The 22,190-nt window shown below is 38.0% G+C and overlaps 1 protein-coding gene across 9 annotated transcripts in view; it reads right to left on the minus strand.

Moving 5' to 3' along the window:
* Positions 1 to 22,190, minus strand: part of PREX2 (phosphatidylinositol-3,4,5-trisphosphate dependent Rac exchange factor 2) — a 359,933-nt gene that overhangs the window by 149,010 nt on the left and 188,733 nt on the right. For all 9 annotated transcript variants that reach the window (XR_013824731.1, XR_013824732.1, XM_079902440.1 and 6 more), the window contains 3 exons: positions 20,766 to 20,983; positions 16,537 to 16,639; positions 13,422 to 13,565 (listed from right to left, as the gene is read on the minus strand). Coding sequence is in view for 7 of the 9 variants with exons in the window: in XM_079902440.1 (XP_079758566.1) it covers positions 13,422 to 13,565; positions 16,537 to 16,639; positions 20,766 to 20,983 (465 nt within the window). In the remaining 2 variants the exon portion in view is untranslated. The remainder of the gene's footprint in view (positions 1 to 13,421; positions 13,566 to 16,536; positions 16,640 to 20,765; positions 20,984 to 22,190) is intronic.

Below are 22,190 nucleotides of genomic sequence, written 5' to 3' on the forward strand. Positions count from 1 at the left end.
GTGTGAGCCACGGCTATCGGTGCAGACCCCAGAGGCGGGCATGAGACGCTAAGGCTGCTTCTGCAGCCACCAAGAAGCCTGTGTGCGAGCACAGGTCACTCTCCACACCTCCCCCCCCGGGAGCCTGTGCAGCCCGCCACTGCCAGGGTCCTGTGATCTAGGGACAACTTCCCCGGGAGAACACATGGTGCCTCAGGCTGGTGCAATGTCAAGCTGGCCTCTGCTGCCACAGGCTTGCCCCTCATTCCATACCCCTCTGTCCCCCCAGCCTGAGACAGCCAGAGCCCCCTAAACAGCTGCTCCTCTAACCCTGTCCTGTCTGGGCGAAGAACAGATGCCCTCAAGCGACCTACGTGCAGAGGCGAACCCAAATCCAAGGCTGAACCCCAGGAGCTGTGCGAACAAAGAAGAGAAAGGGAAATTTCTCTGCGCAAGCCCAGGAGCAGCGGATTAAATCCCCACAGTCAACTTGAGGTACCCTGCATCTGTGGAATACCTGAACAACGACAATGAATTATCCAAAAATTGAGGCGGTGGACTTTGGGAGCACCTGTAGACTGGGAGTTTGCTGTACGTGACTACTTTCTGATTTATATGTTTATTTTAGTTTAGTTTTTAATGCTTGTTATCATTGGTTGATTTGTTTATTGGTTTGGTTGCTCTCCTTTTTTATTTTTACTTTCTATTTTTTATTACTTTTTATTTTCATAATTTAAAAAAAATTTTATTTTAATAACTTTATTTTATTAATTTTTTTCCTTTCTTTCTTTTTTTTCTCCCTTTTCTTCTGAGCTTTGTAGCTGATAGGATCTTGGTGCTCTGCCTGGGTGTCAGGCCTGAGCCTCTGAGGTGGGAGAGCCGAGTTCAGAACATTGGTCCACCAGAGAACTTCCGGCCCCATGTAATATCAATCAGCGAGAACTTGCCCAGAGAACTCTGTTCTCAACACTAAGGCCCAGCTCCACTCAATGACCAACAAGCTCAAGTGCTGGACATCCCATGCCAAACAACTAGCAAGACAGGAACACAACCTCACCCATAGAAGAGAGGCTGCCTACAATCACCATAAGGTCACAGACACCCCAAAACACACCACTGGATGCGGTCCTACCCACCAGAAAGACAAGATACAGCCTTATCCACTAGAACACAGGTACCAGGAAGCCCACACAACCCATTGAACCAACCTTACCCATGGTGGGCAGATACCAAAAAAACCAGAAGTATGAACCTGCAGTCTGCAAAAAGGAGACCCCAAATACAGTAAGTTGGCAAAATGAGAAGACAGAGAAATATGCAGCAGATGAAGGATCAAGGTAAAAAAACCCACCAGACCAAACAAATGAAGAGGAAATAGGCAGTCTACCTGAAAAAGAATTAAAAGTAATGATAAGAAAATGATCCAAAATCTTGGAAATAGAATGCAGAAAATACAAGAAACGTTCAACAAGGACCTAGAAGAACTAAAGAGCAAACAAACAATGATACACAACACAACAAATGAAATTAAAAATTCTCTAGAAGGTATCAATAACAGAATAACTGAGGCAGAAAAACGGATAAGTGACCTGGAAGATAAAATAGTGGAAATAATTAACACAGAGCAGAATAAAGAAAAAAGAATGAAAACAATTGAGGACAGTCTCAGAGACCTCTGGGACAACATTAAATGCACCAACATTTGAATTATAGGAGCCCCAGAAGAAGAGAAAAAGGAAGGGACTGAGAAAATATTTCAAGAGATTATAGTTGAAAACTTCCCTAATACAGGAAAAAAAATTGTCAATCAAGTCCAGGAAGCGCAGAGAGTTCCGTACAGGATAAATCCAAGGAGAAACATGCCAAGACACATATTAATCAAACAATCAAAAATTAAATATAAGAAAAAATATTAAAAGCAGCAAGGGGAAAACAACAAATAATATACAAGGGAATCCCTATAAGGTTAACAGCTGATCTTTCAGCAGAAACTCTGCAAGCCAAAAGGGAGTGGCAGGACATATTTAAAGTGATGAAAGGGAAAAACCTACAACCAAGGTTACTCTACCCAGCAAGGATCTCATTCAGATTTGACAGAGAAATTAAAATCTTTACAGACAAGCAAAAGCTAAGAGAATTCAGCACCACCAAACTGGCTTTACAACAAATTCTAAAGGAACTTCTCTAGGCAGGAAACCCAAGAGAAGGAAAAGACCTGCAATAACAAACCCAAAACAATGAAGAAAAAGGTAACAGAAACATGCATATCAATAATTACCTTAACTGTAAATAGATTAAATGCTCCAACCAAAAGACACAGACTGGCTGAATGGATACAAAAACAAGACCCGTATATACAGACTGACAGTGAGGGGATGGAAAAAGATATTCCATGCAAATGAAAATCAGAAGAAAGCTGGAGTAGCAATTCTCATATCAGACAAAACAGACTTTAAAATAAAGACTATTACAAGAGACAAAGAAGGACACTACATAATGATCAAGGGATCAATCCAAGAAGAAGATGTAACAATTGTAAATATTTATGCACCCAACATAGGAGCACCCCAGTACTTAAGGCATATGCTAACAGCCACAAAAGGGGAAATCAAAGTAACACAATCATAGTAGGGGACTTTAACACCCCACTTTCACCCATGGACACATCATCCAAAATGAAAATAAATAAGGAAAAAGAAGCTTTAAATGACACATTAAACAAGATGGACTTAATTGATATTTATAGGACGTTCCATCGAAAAACAACAGAATATACTTTCTTCTCAAGTGCTCATGGAACATTCTCCACGATAGATCATATCTTGGGTCACAAATCAAGCCTTGGTAAATCTAAGAATATTGAAATCATATCAAGTATCTTTTCCGACCACAATGCTATGAGACTGGATATCAATTACAGGAAAAAAAACTGTACAAAGTACAAACCCATGGAGGCTAAACAATGCACTACTAAATAACCAAGAGATGACTGAAGAAATCAGAAAATACCTACAGACAAATGACAATGAAAACACGAAGGCCCAAACCCTATGGGATGCAGCAAAAGCAGTTCTAAGAGGGAAGTTTATAGCAATACAATCCTACCTCAAGAAACAAGAAACATCTCAAATAAATAACCTAACCTTACACCTAAAGCAATTAGAGAAAGAAGAACAAAAAACCCCAAAGTTAGCAGAAGAAAAGAAATAATAAAGATCAGAGCAGAAATAAATGAAAAATAATTGAAGGAAACAGTAGCAAAGATCAATAAAACTAAAAGCTGGTTCTTTGAGAAGATAAACAAAATTGATAAACTATTAGCCAGAGCCATCAAGAAAAAAGGGGGAAGACTCAAATCAATAGAATTAGAAATGAAAAAGGAGAAGTTACAACTGACACTGCAGAAATACAAAGGATCATGAGAGATTACTACAAGCAACTCTGTGCCAATAAAATGGACAACATGGAAGAAATGGACAAATTCTTAGAAAAGCACAAGCTTCCGAGACTGAACCTGGAAGAAACAGAAAATATAAACAGGCCAATTACAAGCACTGAAATTGAAACTGTGATTAAAAATCTTCCAACAAACAAAAGCCCAGGACCAGATGGCTTCACAGGCGAATTCTATCAAACATGTACAGAAGAGCTAACACCTAACCTTCTCAAACTCTTCCAAAATATAGCAGAGGCAGGAACACTCCCAAACTCATTCTACAAGGCCACCATCACCCTGATACCAAAAGCAGACAAAGATGTCACAAAGAAAGAAAACTGCAGGCCAATATCACTGATGAACATAGATGCAAAAATCTGCAACAAAATACTAGCAAACAGAACCCAACAGCACATTGAAAGCATCATACACCATGATCAAGTGGGGTTTATCCCAGGAATGCAAGGATTCTTCAGTATATGCAAATAAATCAATGTGATACACCATATTAACAAACTGAAGGAGAAAAACCATATGATCATCTCAATAGATGCAGAAAAAGATTTTAACAAAATTGAACACCCATTTATGATAAAAACCCTCCAGAAAGTAGGCATAGAGGGAACTTACCTCAACATAATAAAGGCCATATATGACAAACCCACAGCCAACATCGTTCTCAATGGTGAAAAACTGAAACCATTTCCACTAAGATCAGGAACAAGACAAGGTTGCCCACTCTCACCACTATTATTCCACATAGTTCTGGAAGTTTTAGCCACAGAAACCAGAGATGAAAAAGAAATAAAAGGAGTCCAAATCGGAAAACAAGAAGTAAATTGTCACTGTTTGCAGATGACGTGATACTATATATAGAGAATCCTAAAGATGCTACCATAAAACCACTAGAGGTAATCAATGAATGTGGTAAACTAGCAGGATACAAAATTATTGCATAGAAATCTCTAGCATTCCTATACACTAATGATGAAACATCTGAAAGAGAAATTAAGGAAACACTCCCATTTACCACTGCAACAAAAAGAATAAAATAACTAGGAATAAACTACTTAAGCAGACAAAAGACCTGGCTGCAAAGAGCTATAAGATACTGATGAAAGAAATTAAAGATGATACAAATAGATGGAGAGATATACCATGTACATGGATTGGAAGAAACAACATTGTGAAAAATGACTATACTACCCAAAGCAATCTACAGATTCAATACAATCCCTATCAAACTACCAATGGCATTTTTCAGAGAACTAAAACAAAATATTTCATAATTTGTATGGAAACAGAAAAGACCCAAAATAGCCAAAGCAATCTTGAGAAAGAAAATCGGAGCTGGAGGAATCAGGCTCCCTGACTTCAGACTATACTACAAAGCTACAGTAATCAAGACAGTATGGTACTGGCACAAAAACAGAAATATAGATCAATGGAACAGGATAGAAAGCCCAGAGATAAACCCAGGCACATATGGTCACCTTACCTTTGATAAAAGAGGCAAGTACATACAATGGAGAAAAGACAGCCTCTTCAATAACTGGTGCTGGGAAAAGTGGACAGCTATATGTAAAAGAATGAAATTAGAACATTCCCTAACACAAAAATGTACTCAAAATGGATTAAAGACCTAAATGTAATGCCAGACACTATAAAACTCTCAGAGGAAAACATAGGCCGAACACTCTATGCCATAAATCATAGCAAGATCCTTTTTGAGCCACCTCGTAGTGAAATGGAAATAAAAAAGAAAATAAACAAATGCTACCTAATGAAACTGAAAAGTTTTTGCACAGCAAAGGAAACCATAAATAAGACGAAAAGACAACCCTCAAAATGGGAGAAAATATTTGCAAACGAAGCAACTGACAAGGGATTAATCTCCAAAATAAAGAAGCAGCTCATGCAGCTCAATATCAAAAAAACAAACAACCCAATCCAAAAATGGGCAGAAGACCTAAATAGACATTTCTCCAAAGAAGATATACTGATTGCCAACAAACACATGAAAGATGCTCAACATCACTAATCATTAGAGAAATGCAAATCAAAACTACAGTGAGGTATCACCTCACACCAGTCAGAATGGCCATCATCAAAAAATCTACAAACAATAAATGCTGGAGAGGGTGTGGAGGAAAGGGAACCCTCTTGCACTCTTGGTGGGAATGTAAATTGATACAGCTATTATGGAGAACAGTATGGAGGTTCCTTAAAAAACTAAAAAGAGAACTACCATATGACTCAGCAATCCCACTACTGGGCACATACCCTGAAAAAAACGTAATCCCAAAAGAGTCATGTACCACAATGTTCACTGCAGCACTATTTACAATAGCGAGGACATGGAAGCAACCTAAGTGTCCATCGACAGATGAATGGATAAAGAAGATGTGGTACATGTATACTGGACTCTAGGACATGGGGAGGGGGAAGGGTAAGCTGGGACGAAGTGAGAGAGTGGCATGGACATATATACACTACCAAATGTAAAACAGATAGCTAGTGGGAAGCAGCCGAATAGCACAGGGAGATCAGCTCAGTGCTCTGTGACCATCTAGAGGGGTGGGATAGGGAGGGTGGGAGGGAGACGCAAGAGGGAGGAGATATAAGGATATAATATGTATAGCTGATTCACTTTGTTATATAGCAGCAAATAACACGACAATGTAAAGCAATTATACTCCAATGAAGATGTTAAAAAATAAATAAATAAAAGCAACAATGACAAACAAAAAAAGACGTATAGATAAAGAGAAATCTTAGAATACTGCTTTGACTCCAATGGTCAGTTACTTTAGTTAAAAATAAATAAGCACAAACACATATATAACTTCCCATTAATTTTAAATGTTTTTTGAGTAATATATATTTCTTTCATAACTAACATTTTTGGTTGTTTCTTTTTCCTTTAAACTTTATGCAGTGGTATTGTTAACCTTTTGGAGAGGAAATGAATTATAGGAAAGTATCTAGAAATACAAGAGTTCCTTTTGAGAGGTTGCCAGGAATGGCAGGAATGGTGATGGATCCAATTTGGAAATGTAAATTATTTCCCCTTGAAATTATTACTATTAATGAGCCTCAATTTTCAGCAGACTATTTCAAAATGGATAAAAGAATAATCTTTCAAAATTGCTAAATGCAGTAGTCTCTAAACTAATAACGTTTCCTCAAATTGATAAAAACATCACCATTTTGGTGGCAAAAACAGGAAAGTCACTGCTAATTAGTTTTAGCTGTGTTGTGTTTTCTATCTATTCAGATTTCTAGAGCATTGAAGAAATGACAAAAGTTTTAGAGTATTGCTAAATTTAATTTTTTTAATGGCATTATTGGCTTATAACTGAGCAAAGCACTTGTGGAAAATTAGACAGAAAGTTTCCTACGTTTGCTTTAGAACAGAAAATCGAATTTGTGGGCTTCTTTCAAGGATTATTTGTTTATTCCTTATGATTTCTGCTTTCGTTCGAATATTCACAACTGGTTCAGCAAGCTTCTGGGCCTGAATACACACAAGCAATACAGGAAGTCTTTCTGATAAAGCAATCCTTAAATACATGCCACATTCCCTTCAGTTAACCAAGTGTTATTTGCGAAAGGCCAATATTCCAGGAGGATTCAGTCTATCAGCAGTCATACTTCAATGTGAATTCCTCTTCTGAGTTGTAAAGCTAATAATGAAAGCCCTTGCACTGGAGTAAAAGCATAACTTTCACTGCTTAGTAACTCAGTGTGACCCTGGGTATGTTAATTAATATCTGAGATCCTCAGGTTCCTCGTTTGTGAAATGGAAAATAAGAGCACTTACTAATTATGGTTCTTGAGAAATAATTAAATTAAATAATAGGATTAAGACAGCCCATGACTATTCTTATCATTTATGGAATGTATTTTCTGTACAAGGCAAGGTGCCCAATGCCCCCCAGCATGATCTACTTCAATTTCCACAGGAGATATAGATGACGCTTGACTGTGCTGAGCCAAACAGGAAGTTTGGGCATCTAAGAGTAGGGTCCATGCAAGGACACTTGAATTTGTGATTTAAGGTCAGAAAGACTAGAAGGTGACCACCAGGAACGGGCAACAGGGGAACTAGAGGCAGGGGGTTGGGAGTGGGAGGGAACAAGAAAACCCCTGGTATCTAGTTTCTATTTGGCCAGAATGCCCAGTCCTGCTCTAAAAGCTTGTTACAATAGAAAAACAAATTTTCCTTATATTTCTTAATGATATTTTCAAATTAACACCAGTTAAGATTCACAATTATGTAATTTTTTTAAAAAAATGAGAAAAGAGTTTAACAGTGTTGCGAAGAGTCTCAGCAATATTTTCTGGCTCATGTATAGGGTTTTAGGGAAATGAACTAAAAAAAAGATGAGTTTTATATTTAAAAAGTAAACTGTGCATGGCAAAGTAGAAGAAGGAGAACATTCCCTTTTTTAGGTGAATAGTTTGGTTATTTATAGCTATTTTTTTAATAAAGAGAATAGAATGACATTTTACCAAACTAAATTTCTATTCTCAGCAAAAAAAAAAAAAGGTTAAATATGTAATAATGTCCAAACTTCAAAGTTTGACCCCTCTTTCGCACTTTCTTGTCTACTTTTCTTAATTCTCATCCATATAATATTTCTTAAAAATAGTATTGACATATTTGACTGAATAAATATTTAATTTATTTAAAAGCACTTAATTAAAAGCAGTATTTAAAATACAACTCAAATTTGTTTGCTTGTTTTACTTCTACTACTTTTGAATTTAGAAGCAAAACATTCCATTAAATGTAGGTATAGTCCGTAAAAAAGGAAAACATAATGAATGTTAGCAGAAATTAAAGATTAAATTATTCTAAGACTGAAAATGAGCCTCACTTCCACTCACTCAAAATGCATTTCATGGCTTTTTCAAGAAAGGGATTAATCAGAAATCTCTGAGGAACAATTTTAAGAATAGTTTCAATCAACTAACACCCTCTTCTGATAGTGCAACAATGGTACTTTATTGGTTAAATAAGACACTACATACGCACTGTTACAAATCTCCAGAAATGGTCACAATTGGTCACAATTCCTCAGAATTGGTTGCAATGTTTGTGAGGAAGGCAAGTTTTGTCCATGTTGCCGTGACCAACATTGCAAAAGGCTGTGCTGCTTTGTAAAGAGAGGGGGGTTCACAGGTTCATGTACCCACTCTTAACATTCAGGAAATCTCAACTCTGGGAATTGTTCCTTCCTCTTTTCAAAAGGTATTTAATGTTTTGTTTATAAATACTGTGCAAAACCCAAATGGAAAACTAAAGGATTCATCTTTTAAAGGATCTTAAGAAGAATTCTGCAGGAAAAAAAAAACCACATGAATGAAGGTAACTTAGAAACTGACAATGTTTATAACAAAATATTCCCTTTTGTTTAAAAAATAGAAAATGCTCAAGTTTCTGGGTGATTTTAATTATTCTCTGAGAATAGAAAGACATCTTTTAAAGAGGTAAAAGTTAGGAGTAACAGTTTTGGGTGCCAGCTTTTTGCATAGGGGGTGAAGAAACCAAACAGCCCCAAGAATGTGCTTGTGGAGAAGGAACCAGCGTTGCACGTCCCATTTAGTTTAAGGAAAATCACCACCAGAGACTCAGGGAATAGGTACTTAACAACACTTTACAAGGAAGGGACACCACATTCCAGGACATAGTACATAACTAAAGACATAGTACATAACTAAAAAAAAGTCCTTTATCTGATGCCATGTCCCAAAGAGGTAGAATACACGGGTCTAGGAACCAAGGGTAGAAGAAGAAATAGCCATGCTAGCATCTGTGGAGGGTTAAATTGTATCCCTGAAAAAAATATGACAAAGTCCTAACCCCCGGTGGCTGCAAATGTAACCTAATTTTGATATAGGGTCTTACAGATGAAATCAAATTAAAATGAGGTCACACTGGATTCGGGTGTGCCAGAATCCAATGACTGTTGTCCTTTTAAGAAAAGGGAGATTTGGACAGAGACACAGAGACAGACACACAGAGGGAAGAAGGCCATGTGAAGACAGAGGCAGAGACTGTAATTATGCTGCCACAAGCCAAGGAATGCCGGTAACCACCAGACGCCAGAAGGGGTAAGAAAAGATACTTCCTTAGAGCCTGCCAAGGGGACATGGCCTGTGAACATCTTGGTTTCAGACTTCTAGCCTCCAGAACTATGACAGAATACATTTCTGTTGTTTTAAACCACCCAGTTTGTGGTCATTTTTATGGCAGTGTTGGGAAACTTATCAATTCCAGTGGCACACTTGGGGTATGTGTGCTTCCCATCCCTGAAACTCTGGCTCCACAGTTTTAAGGGTCCTGATCCCCAAAGGGGCACACTTTCCCTAGGAGACAAAGAAGGGGCCCCACTGAACTGTAAACTCTGGTTGACACCCAGGCACCTGAGTCTCCTTGTGCCAAGGCACCGTCCAACAAGAAAAGAAATCACTATCTTGGCAGGCTAATCTACCCTGCTCATCATAAGGCAGTAGGGCTACTGTTACATAACGAGGATAAGAAGAAATATGTCTGGCATTCAGGTAATCCGCTCAGGTCCCTCTTGGTCCCCCCTCGCCCAAGTTTGATGGTAAATGGACACATGCAGCAATCCGGGCCTGAGAAGGACATAGCGACACCAGGGAATCAGGCCTCTTGGGGCTGAAGGTCTTAGTCATGCCACGAAGACCAGCAGAGGTTCAGGCTGAGAACGAGGCTACCGTACAAAGGATGGCATAAGAGGGAAAATGAGAATCTGTCGTAGCCCCAAGACCCTCTGCAGCAGCATATTAATATGCTGCTAAATTATTCCCCCAGGAACAGAGGCCCATCACAGTCAGGAAGGACACCCTCCCTACACAAAGGAATAGATCAAGATGCAGACTATGGCAGATCCTCTAAAGCTACCCACTCAGAGCCCCTTTCAGAAACGAAGGGCTCTTTGCCCAGCTGCTGTGATTGCCAGAAGACATCCCTCAGGTGTCAGCTCTACAGGGCATCTTCAGCCTCTGCTAAAAAAAAACTGTCCCACCCAAATCACATCTCCTTCTCGGTGTAGCCCAAGTCCTAATGAGCTAACAACGCAGAAGCAAAAAGGCCCAGTTCTCATTGCCCCGGCTCCCCAGAATCTAGACGTGTCAAACACTTGTGAAATGGATTAAGGTAACTAAGCACAGATTAACTAGATAACTGCACAGTGGTTTATAATCCGCATAGCTCTGTGCTTTCTCACTCTTGGTGGATAAGCTTGTAAAATATACTGGTATCTGGGCCCCACTTCCCAGAGATTCTGACTTCATTGGTTCAGCGTGGAACCAAGGAACCAAGCATGGGTATTTTCTAACACGTTCCCAAGGTGATTAAAGGACAGCCAGCTTGAGAACCACTGAGAGAGCATGAAAGCAAGCCAGGGACCCTGGATATCTATCTTCCTTGGACTCCCATTTTCACCCGGTTTATGGTTACTTGCTTTATCTTACCAAGGGCTCAGGGATCCTAAAAGGATTAATTCTCTGACTTGTAGGAAGTAATTCTAGAAGACTGCTTTAGTGTGACCTTTACCTTCTAGCATTTTGGTTATGCTTTGTGCTGACTTTTCTGTCTGGCTGTTTCTGTGGTCCAAACCTTGCAAATCTGCCTTTTTGCCATTTTGTCTGCCTAGACTCTTTTTCTCCAGCAGCTCTGGTTTTTAGCAACGTACGTTCCCTAAAAGTTTACCCTGCTTGCCTCCAACCCTGGAATTCCTGATTTACTAGTTGGTCCCAACTCTGCAGGGGGCCCCATTCATCCATGTGCCCTCCTTTGCCCAAGGATCCATGCAGACAAGAAAAAACGAGAAGGCAGGACATTTGCTTCTTGTTCTAGGTACATGGTACCACGGACAACCTTAGGAGCGCTGAGTCTAATACGTTTCCCAGGAAATTTTCAAATTCACCTACTTTTCTCTTTATTATTTGCTAACAAAGACTCACATACCCACAAAACTAAAATCCTTCCATTAAACGTTCATCCCAGGAATAGACTCCATTTGGAATCTCTCCCATTTACCACCACTTTCAAATACCAGATGGTAATCGCCGCTCAAGCTAGGGCTGAATTTCCTGTGCTTCTCTCAAGCTGATGAAAACTCAGAGTTACTAATGATTCCTCATGGGAGTTTTGTGAATGCAGCGGAACCTCTGCAACTCCTTTAAATAAACAACCTTATCACTGACAGATTTTTAATGAGACAGACTATTTTCCAGTCTTCTTTACCTATCTGTGACCTCCACTGCAGAAGTGTTTCCACTGTCGCCTCATCAAATCATTTTTCATATTTTACTGCTGTGTGAATGCTAAAACCTAATGTTTGCTAGAGTTTTTCTTTACATTACACTGTAAAAGCAACAGTGTACTCAATGAAATCATATATATTTCAGGATTGTTTTTAAATTAGCTTTAGCCACAGTTATAAAATAGAGGTTACTTGCAAAATCATTTTTTCCCTATGCACACTGGCTGCTGGGTATGAATATTCAGCTATTTATGGTTGGTGTGTCACAAATGTAATCACTTTTTTAGAAAAGATGATTAATGCCATCTGTCATCTCAGTAATGATTTCAAAGACAGAATTTTTTAAAAGAGAGAAATAAAGGAAAAGAAATGAAGAGCCTTTAACAAGGGCAAGGTCTGGTTAAACCCTATAAAAGTTAATATTCCAGACCAGCAGCCTTTCCTTTCTTCTAAAACTACTGATCTCTGTAATGGCTTTTAACATATTTTAGGCTAAACTATTCTCCTAACATAGTCCAAAGGTCTATTTTTGCTCAATTTCTTTTTTATTTCTTTTCATTGCAGATTCTTGTATTACCTACATAGACCCTATCACATAAATGAAAATACCTTCGAATAACTCCTAAGATCTCTGTGCTGAAATTTTTCTCTGCTTAAATGTATTCTTGCCAAGTATCTGAGGTAGTCATTTTTAAACTATGGCAATTGAAGGAAGAGTAATCTATCTTTTAGAATTATAACAACATGCATGTGGTACAAAGCAGAATTTTCACTTGGCAGTGAATTTAGATTTCATATGCCTCTCTGTTCTTCCGTTACTGAGATGGATTTGATTCCTCTACTCTTCTCATTTTTTATTAGAATATAAAAATTCTACAGCAATACCAATGCAGTCTTGAAAACTCAAAGGAAAAAATGAAATGTTCTGTGGTACCACTCAGAGAAATTGATACAATCTTGATCACAGCATGAATTAAAAAAAAATCATACACAAAAAGATACTACACAATAATCTGAATTTCTTATCTTTTCTGGCAGCATCTGTGACCACAGAAATAAAAAAGATCCTAAAAAAGATCCAGGACCTTCCCTGGGAGATCACGTCACTGCAAGAATCTTCTTATTCATGTTATTCTTAATTTCTTCTACTGCAGTTAACACTCATTGTTTATTTGCCAAAACAATTTTTTTACTATGAAAGGAATACATTTTTACTGACAAAAAAATTGACACAATGCAAAAAAACTTAAAGATTAAAATATCATCAATTTAATCATCCAATGATACATTTTACACACATGTAAGTATATACATACATGTATGACATAATTGACACTATAATATAAATTCTTTTTTGTAATCTGCGTGGGTATATCATCAAACTTCTTCTACCTCATAAAATATCTTAACCAACCAATTTTAATGGTTCTACCATAATTTACTTAAGCCAAATTAATTTATCTTTATTTAAAACACTCATGCCTTATTTCTCCACTATAAATAATGCTGCAATCCTATTTGATAAATATTTAAACCATACAAAATTCTTTCCTTAACAAACATTCCCACCAGTAAACATATTACCTAGGTACTATGAATAAATTTTTGAATTAATGAACAAAAAGGATAGTCACAAGTACATTTTAAAAAATTGATAAAGATAAAATAATTTAAGTACATGAAGTATAGTAAAGAAAGCAGTTTACCTTGTGCAAAAAGAACAGGATGAATTTTAAACCCTCCTCCGTTTTTCAACCTTTGCGGCAGTTGTTCAAAATGATAACTATCGATGTAGAAGTAAACTTTCAGAGCTTGCCGGCTTCCTTCAGCTTGATAAGTAAGAGGAACATCTAAAATGACATTTAATATTATATTACTTCCTAAAATCAGGATATTTTATTTAGTACATTTGTTAAGCTTTAAAAAGAATCCCGGGGCTTCCCTGGTGGCGCAGTGGTTGAGAGTCCGCCTGCCGATGCAGGGGACACGGGTTCGTGCCCCGGTCCGGGAAGATCCCACATGCCGCGGAGCGGCTGGGCCCGTGAGCTATGGCCACTGAGCCTGCGCGTCCGGAGCCTGTGCTCCACGGCGGGAGAGGCCACAGCAGTGAGAGGCCCGCGTACCGCCAAAAAAAAAAAAAAAAAGAATCCCCAAAATTACTAGAAACTAATATATTAAAAGTACCCACGTGTATTAAAGCTCAGGTTTGGCATACTGACAGTGCTATTTGGTGAAAGAGTATTAAATCAGGTTCTCATTAGCTAAAGCAACAGATTTATTACTGTACTGTATATAAAATTCTGTAATAGAAAACTGCGTTACACTTTAACACAACAGGTGTCTCACTTAACTAAATAAGAAGTTTAGCTACACATGGTTTGGAATCACAATTTCCCAGGACAGCTGCCTCATTCATATTTTAGTCAAGATGAGTCCTTGGGGTACACTTCTGAAGTAGTGTGCAAGAAACTGAGCACATAGCAACCATTATCACAATTAGCACGTGTTTTGCAAGTTCCATTCCCCGAGCACCAGATCAAAAATGCCCTACCTGTCCCTTCATTTTCAACCTTTGCTCTTTTTCTATTTCCTGTCATGCATTCATATTATCTTCTAATTTATTATCAAAATAACTTATTTATCTCACTTATTATTTATCTCTGTTTAGTTCTCTATTGTATCCAACACTTGGCCATAAGTAGGCACTTAAGAAATTTTCGATGAATAAATGATTATAATTTCTAGATAACAGATTAAATGAATATTTATTGAGTCCCTATTTATTGTACTAGACATTGGAAATGTGCAAATAAGTAAAAACCTTTCCCAGACCTGAAATATCTGTTTAGATCTTCTACCATAATACATAGGGGATCCTCAGACTTATGAACAAACAAGAAACAGAAAAATAACAAACTGCTGAAGATTTCTTGGATCGATAGACACATTTTAAACCTATTTGTGACAATGTTGAAATGGTAGATAAATGATCATAACTTGCAGAAACTATAGATTAAGCCCTAGGTGTTGCTATTTCTCTGGATGTATACTTCTAAAACAATGCCTTTGTTAGGTTTAATGATGGCCAATTGCTAAAGAAAAGGGATACTTTTCAATCTTTCAATTCAATTTCATAAAGTAACTTCTTTGCAACATTAGATACAACCAAGTTCTGTTGAAATTCTATTCTTCATTCTGCACAGCAAGTTTGTTTATCCTTCTACGTTTATAACCATAAAGCCTTTCTGCCTGATGCACTGTATAAACTGAATTGATATTTGTTCATTCATTTACTTGAAAAAAAATATTGGCCTTTTTGTTCCAGGCATCTCTTGAGTGCTAGATATACAGCAATGAACAAGATAGGTTTTGCCATCTTGGAAATTGTACAGGATGAATAAATGAATCAAGATAGTTAATGTGATTATATTTGTACACACTAAATTTTTTTTTTTTTTTTTTTTTTTGTAGTACGCGGGCCTCTCACTGTTGTGGCCTCTCCCTTTGCGGAGCACAGGCTCCAGACGCGCAGGCCCAGCGGCCATGGCTCACAGGCCCAGCCACTCCGTGGCATGTGGGATCTTCCCGGACTGGGGTATGAACCCACGTCCCCTGCATCGGCAGGCAGACTCTCAACCACTGCGCCACCAGGGAAGCCCCACACTAAATTTTTTGACACTTGGATAAAATAATTTTTAATTTTCATTTTTAAGCGGCAAAAATGTAGACTATGTGTCTACTTCTTCAGAATTAAATTATAAATTTTATCAATTACTGTCAGATCAAACAACTATAATGTCTCTGTATATTCTTGGCTCTAAACACTGTTTTCATTGCTTGCTAACACACTGTCTACAGGATCAACTGAAGATAAGAAGTGGAAACCCAACTCAATCAATTTTGCTAAGTAATAATTATATATTTGAGTGAACGTTTTGCTGGCCTCAGAGATTATCCACATAGCCAGAAATGTGAGGGCAGTTCTTTTATTAAAAGAAGTCTTGACATGAAAAAAGCAGCAGAAAGGACAAATGTTGTGTGATCCCACTTATATGAGGTACGTAGCGTAAGCAAATTCAGAGCCAGAAAGTGGAAGAGAAGTTACCAGGAATTGGAGAAGCGGGGGAGGGTAGTGATTGTTTAAGGAGTATGGAGTTTCTGTTTGGGAAGATGAAAAAGTTCTGGAGACGGATGATGGAAATGGCTGCACAACATTTTTTTTTTTTTTTTTTTTTTTCGGTACGCGGGCCTCTCACCGTTGTGGCCTCTCCCGCTGCAAAGCACAGGCTCTGGACGTGCAGGCCCAGCGGCCATGGCTCACGGGCCCAGCAGCTCCGCGGCACGTGGGATCCTCCCGGACCGGGGCACGAACCCACGTCCCCTGCATCAGCAGGCGGACTCTCAACCACTACACCACCAGGGAAGCCCCATGCACAACATTTTGAATGAACTTAATACCACTGAACTGTACACTGAAAATGGGTTAAATGGTAAATTTTATGGTAGGTATATTTCACCACAATAACGAAAAAGAAAGAAAAGGCAATCTTGAGTAGCACAATATTTGACACACACACTCCGAAAAAGTTTTACAGGTCAGACTAATAGCTAAAAACAAAAGTATAAAATTAGCTGTAAATTTAATTTATATATACTTTCTATCACTTCCCCAGTTGGTTATTACTATTTTACCCTAAATATAATATTTTATATAAAACTTAAACTGCATATCAAATATATTCGTATCAAAGTTATGACATATGTTGTCGTCTGATGCCAAAGAAATTTTACAAAACGTACATGAAATATTTAACTACTTACTTGCAACCAGTGGTTCCTCTTCTGATGGTTTAAAGTAAAAAGAAACCTTTTCCAAATCAAATAGTGCAACCAGTGTATCTTCTAGCATGGCTTGTTCATCTGTCTAGAAAGAAATAAAAGCAATACATGATATGATAGGATTGTTTGGGATAAAACATAATATAACATAATACAACGTAACAACTCCAGATCAAAACTAGGTTCACTTGTGTTTTATTTAAGTACAAACCAAATTATCAACACATCTAAGAATTTACTGCCTAAAATGAAATTAACAAATCCTCAGTTATGTTTCTTTTGTAGTTTTATCTTTTCTCTGCTGTCTAAATGGTTTTTTCAGTCTATTTTGTAGCTAGATTCTAGTTCTATTGATTGTGTTTATTAGTTACAAATGTGTACACACAAAAAAATGCTATTTGCCTCTAAATCTCTATAATCTGACAAATATAACAGCTGAAAGACAAAAATATTGTTTTCTTAAAAAGCCCAGTACATAATGGTCATCGTACTTTACGATAAGATAACCTGTGCATTATTCAATTTGCAATTTGTGAAAACTGTGATAAAAGCAATTTGCATGTATGTAATGATTTTTCTTCCAAAGAGCCTGGGGACAAGAATCATTTTCACTTGCCTTTATGGGGCCTTAAATCTAGAATCTTGTGAATATGAGATTTGATTTGTTTTAATCATTCATTTCATTCCTACAGCGTATTTTACAGCTGAGGCAGGTAAGGCCCAGACATGGTAACAAGTTCACTGCATATCTCAGTGACATCATCTTTCTATTATTGGATCTGGCCTTCCTATTAGCAGTTCAGTGCACTATCTAAAGTCTTTTACTAATTTCCTCATGAAAGAATAATTAACCTAATCATACACAACTTTTCTTTCAAAGGTACATTTGTTTCCTTAAGAAGGTCAATGATCCTTTTTTTTTTTTTTGCGGTACGTGGGCCTCTCACTATTGTGGCCTCTCCCGTTGCGGAGCACAGGCTCCGGACGTGCAGGCTCAGCGGCCATGGCTCACGGGCCCAGCTGCTCTGCAGCATGTAGCATCTTCCCGGACCGGGGCACGAACCCGTGTCCCCTGCATCGGCAGGCGGACTCTCAACCACTGTGCCACCAGGGAAGCCCAAATGATCCTTTTTAACAATAATTTTAACATGCTTTACCCGCATTTTAAAAGTTGCTGTAAGCTTATAGCCATATTTTGGGGGCAGCATGAGTAGAGGGTGAAGGAGATGGTAAAGAATTTCCATTGTGTATGGGAAAAAACCCACTAAGGCAGCCTCAGACCCCAAAGAAGGACTACATGGACACCAAAAGGTTAATAGCATCATCACCTTTGTACCTTAGTTTGGTACTTAATATAATGGATGGTACACAGTAAGTGCTGAATAAATGTTTATAAGACTGTTACTTTTTAAAGTCCTTTGAAGCAGCAGAAAAATGCCATGAACCTGTAATTGTAGGGACAGGACTAAAGAACCAGCATTCTTCCAATTGAGAGGAATACACACAGGAAGAAATGTCCCAAACAGGTTGTGCTCTGATTGTAACTTGCAGATGTGGCTAAACCCATACCCAAGGACCTAGGACTGCGCTCAGAGCCCAGGAACACACAGACCGCCAGTGCCTGCAGCTCCCAGGGAGCTCTTCACAGTTCTAGGAGGCCCTAAGCGCTCTTGTTACAAAGGCAGAAACATTACAAGCTTCTTTGACTTTTTTTTTTAAACTACCTTTGAATTTTTTTAATCAATTCTTTAAATAAACTTAAGGGTTTCATAAGACCTATTTAAAACAACAAAACAGCTTTCTTGAGATATAATTCACATACCATAAAATTCACCCATTTTAAGTATACAGCTCAGGGGTTTTTAGTATATATGCAGAGTTGTGTAACTATCACCATCATCCGATTTTAGAATATTTTCACCACCCCAAAAAAGAAACTCAGTACCCATTAGCATTCATCCTCCACATACCTTCCTCCAATCCTTAGCCCCAGGCAACCACTAGCCTATTTTCAGTCTCTAAAGTTTGCCTATTATTACATAATAATGTAATCAAATAATACGTGGCCTTTCGTAACTGGTTTATTTCTCTTAACATGTTTCCAAGGTTCATCCATGTTGTAGCATGTATCAGTACCTCACTCCTTTTTACTGCTGAATAATATTTCATTGTATGGATACACCCCAACTTGTTTATCCACTCATCAGACAGCTCATGGACATTTGGGTTGTTTCCACTTTTTAGGTATTATGAATAATCTTGCCAGGAACATTTGTGTACAAGTTTTGTTAGAATATAAGTTCTCTTTTCTCTTGGATATTACCTAGGAGTAGAATTTCTGGGTCCTATGGAAATTCCACATTTAACAATTTGAGGAACTGCCAAAATGTTTTCCAAAATGGCTGCACCATTTTCCATTCCCCCCAGCAGTGTCTGAGGGTTACAATTTCTCTACATCCTCACCAACACTTGTGCCTGTCTGTCTTTTGGATTGTAGCCGTCCACATCACCGTGACATAGTATCTCATTGTAGTTTTGAGTTACACATCCCCAATGGCTAACGATGTTAAGCGTCTTTTCATGTGCTTTTGGCCATGTTATATCTTCTCTGGAGAAAGGACCATTCAAATCCTTTGCCTGGGGCTTCCCTAGTGGCGCAGTGGTTGAGAGTCCGCCTACCGATGCAGGGGACACGGGTTCCCGGTCCGGGAAGATCCCACATGCCGCGGAGCGGCTGGGCCCGTGAGCCATGGCCGCTGAGCCTGCGCATCCGGAGCCTGTGCTCCGCAGCGGGAGAGGCCACAACAGTGAGAGGCCCGTGTACCGCCAAAAAAAAAAAAAATCCTTTGCCTGCTTTTTAATCGAGATGTCTTTTTATTCTTTAGTTTTAAGGATTCTTTATATAGTCTGGATATGTCACTTACCAGATGTATGAATTACAAATACTTTCCCCCATTCCTTGAGATTTCAAATAAATGTACCAGCACTTGCCTAGACAATGGCAGTTTTTAAGAAAAGAATAGAAATGAAGCCTCATTCATTAATTAATTTGTTCAACAAATACTTAAAGCCTACCATGTATTAGGAAGAGTGCATCTTATCTTACGTAATTTTTATTTGATAGGCAATGATTAATTAGTATTTATTTTGTTTTTAAACACTTTTCAAGGGACTTATTTCAAAGTTTTCATTAATTAAATCTTTCTTATTTGGTTATATTAGCAACCAAATAAAAAATTCATCACCCACATGGAGTGTATAGAGTCTTTTCAAAAGAATCCAATCCTGTTTCTCTGAATTTCATTCACCTGAATGGACTTTCTTACCTTACCATTCCAGAACTTTTTATGACCGTGCAGTACAGCAATTACCTCCCGTCCTCAATACCATTGAAGAAAAACATTATTTTGATGTATAAACTCATATACAATCGTTTAAAAACTCAACCATGTTACTTGGTAGCTACATTTTCTATGTGTACTTTAACAGATAAAATACCGTCTCATGTTTCAAATCAAAATTATATTTAACACGCACCTTAAGTTTAAATAAACTGAACATATTTGCCTTTATACATCATGACAACTATCAGAACCACAGGAAGTATATGTGAAAAAACTCTAAGTTCACCACAGTTTTATCAAATATTCCGAGATGCTTTCTTCATCTCCGCTGTGGACAACTGATGCATAAACACGGAATATTTTACAGTAATTAAGGCAATGTTCTTAGATTTAACAGGAAAAACATGCACACAAAGGAAGGAAATAAAATCATTTAACACATGCAAATTCTAACCAGATTGTCAGACAGTATGGCATGCAAGTTGTCAGAGCTCTTCTAAGAGCACGTTCCAGAACATCAACCTCAGGGGGAGCTCGGGTCTCATGGCAGACTCTTCCTTCTGGACTGCAAATAAGCAACCGCAGCAGATACTCTTTCCTCTGCTGACCTTTCTCGGCCGGTGCTTAGGGATACAGGAATTGGTAACAGATGGAGGCTTTCTCAGCTTTTAGCAGCCATTGAGAATAAAAATCAGGAAAGATATTTCCACATACTTATTAAAGTTATATTTGCCCATGGAAAAACATATCCTTTTAAAGGAGCTGGAAGACTGTGGATACAATAACGAAGAACCATGTTTTATTGGGAATAGGTCCCAATGTACGTTCCAGTTGACACAGCCAGTGGGAGGCATTGTGGTTCCTTACCAAGTTTGGTGACAGAAGTGACTGAAAGTGAAAAAGAACTCCTGCATTCGCTATCTGGTCCAGCCACCTTCTGCTGGCTTCCCAAGTCTCCATCTCATTTTCCTTGCTGTTGTCAAACATCTGGTTTAAGGCGGCCATGAGCTGCTCGGAGAAGGCACAGACTGTGGCCACAAGACTCTGGCAGAAGACCATGTCTCTTCGGAGCTGTGTCTCACTGTCTGTGATCCAGGAGAACATAAAGGCAGTTTTGGAAAACGTCATAGTTGAATAAGACCAATTCATTCAGCATTTGCATTCACTGTTATTTCATCCGTTCCCTAAACTCACACCATGGGAAGAATGTGAATTTGAGCTCTATTCATGAGCACATACGTTTGAGCAAGTATGCCTTTTAGAAAACACTGAACACCCAAAAATGTCAGAAACATTAAGCTCATTTTTCTTAATTGATATTGTAACTTTATTTTGCGATCACTAAATTGTTTTATAAAACCCAATACAATAAGCCTTTATTTTATTTACTTTATTTTTCATGATGGAACACAATTTGTACTAGTACATGACACTTTCCTAAAGAAAACTCAAAGTCCAGTTTTTCAGTTTGTGCTGGTAAATGAAATAAAATATTATTAGTACTAAATTTTAAAAAATTACCTACTAGACCTATTCAAATATTAATGTGAAACACACATGGGGAAGAGCATCATGTCCAATTGCTTGTAATAATATGCAAATCTGCATATCTTAAATATGCAAATGTATCTCCTGAAGTCACCTATTCAACTTCATAAGGTATAAACAGGTCCAGTTCATAAATTCCTATATATTTTTTTGAAATAGGTAAAATATTTGCAGTTCTAGCATAAATTGATTTTTACTAGCATTCTTATTCTGCAATTAACCGGACTTTTGATTGACCCACTTTGAAGGTATGTTTACCCTGTGAAGTACCAGTCCTGGACCTCAGGTTTTTCAAATGGAAAGCAGCTGTGCCCCTGAGAACCTGATCCGAAAAGGTTCACTTCTCTGGGGCGCTGGATGTAACACAGACTACATAAACAACACGAACACCAAGCCATACATTCTGTACACTGAGAAATCTCTTGTACTAGAGGAACGGCACAGGTAAATATCATCGTACTCCCAAAAGTGCACTGAATATTTTGAGAGCTCAGAATCTCCTGAAATGAAGAAGCATTGTCAATAATTAGTGTATAACGTAGATAAACATGCTGCCTTTACTCAGCAATGAGTTCTTGCTTTATTGATAGAAAGGCATAGTTTTTAAGTTGTTTACCAAGAACATGGAACACCTGTTTTTAATGACCCTCAAAGCATGTGTACACATAATTGCTGCTTGTTACTTAGTTTCACTGTTAGTAAAAGCTACTCTTGAAAATTTTGTTAGAAACAGGATAATATATT

The sequence above is a fragment of the Stenella coeruleoalba genome, assembly GCF_951394435.1.
Source record: "Stenella coeruleoalba genome assembly, chromosome: 17".
NCBI classification, from domain to species: Eukaryota; Metazoa; Chordata; class Mammalia; order Artiodactyla; family Delphinidae; genus Stenella; species Stenella coeruleoalba.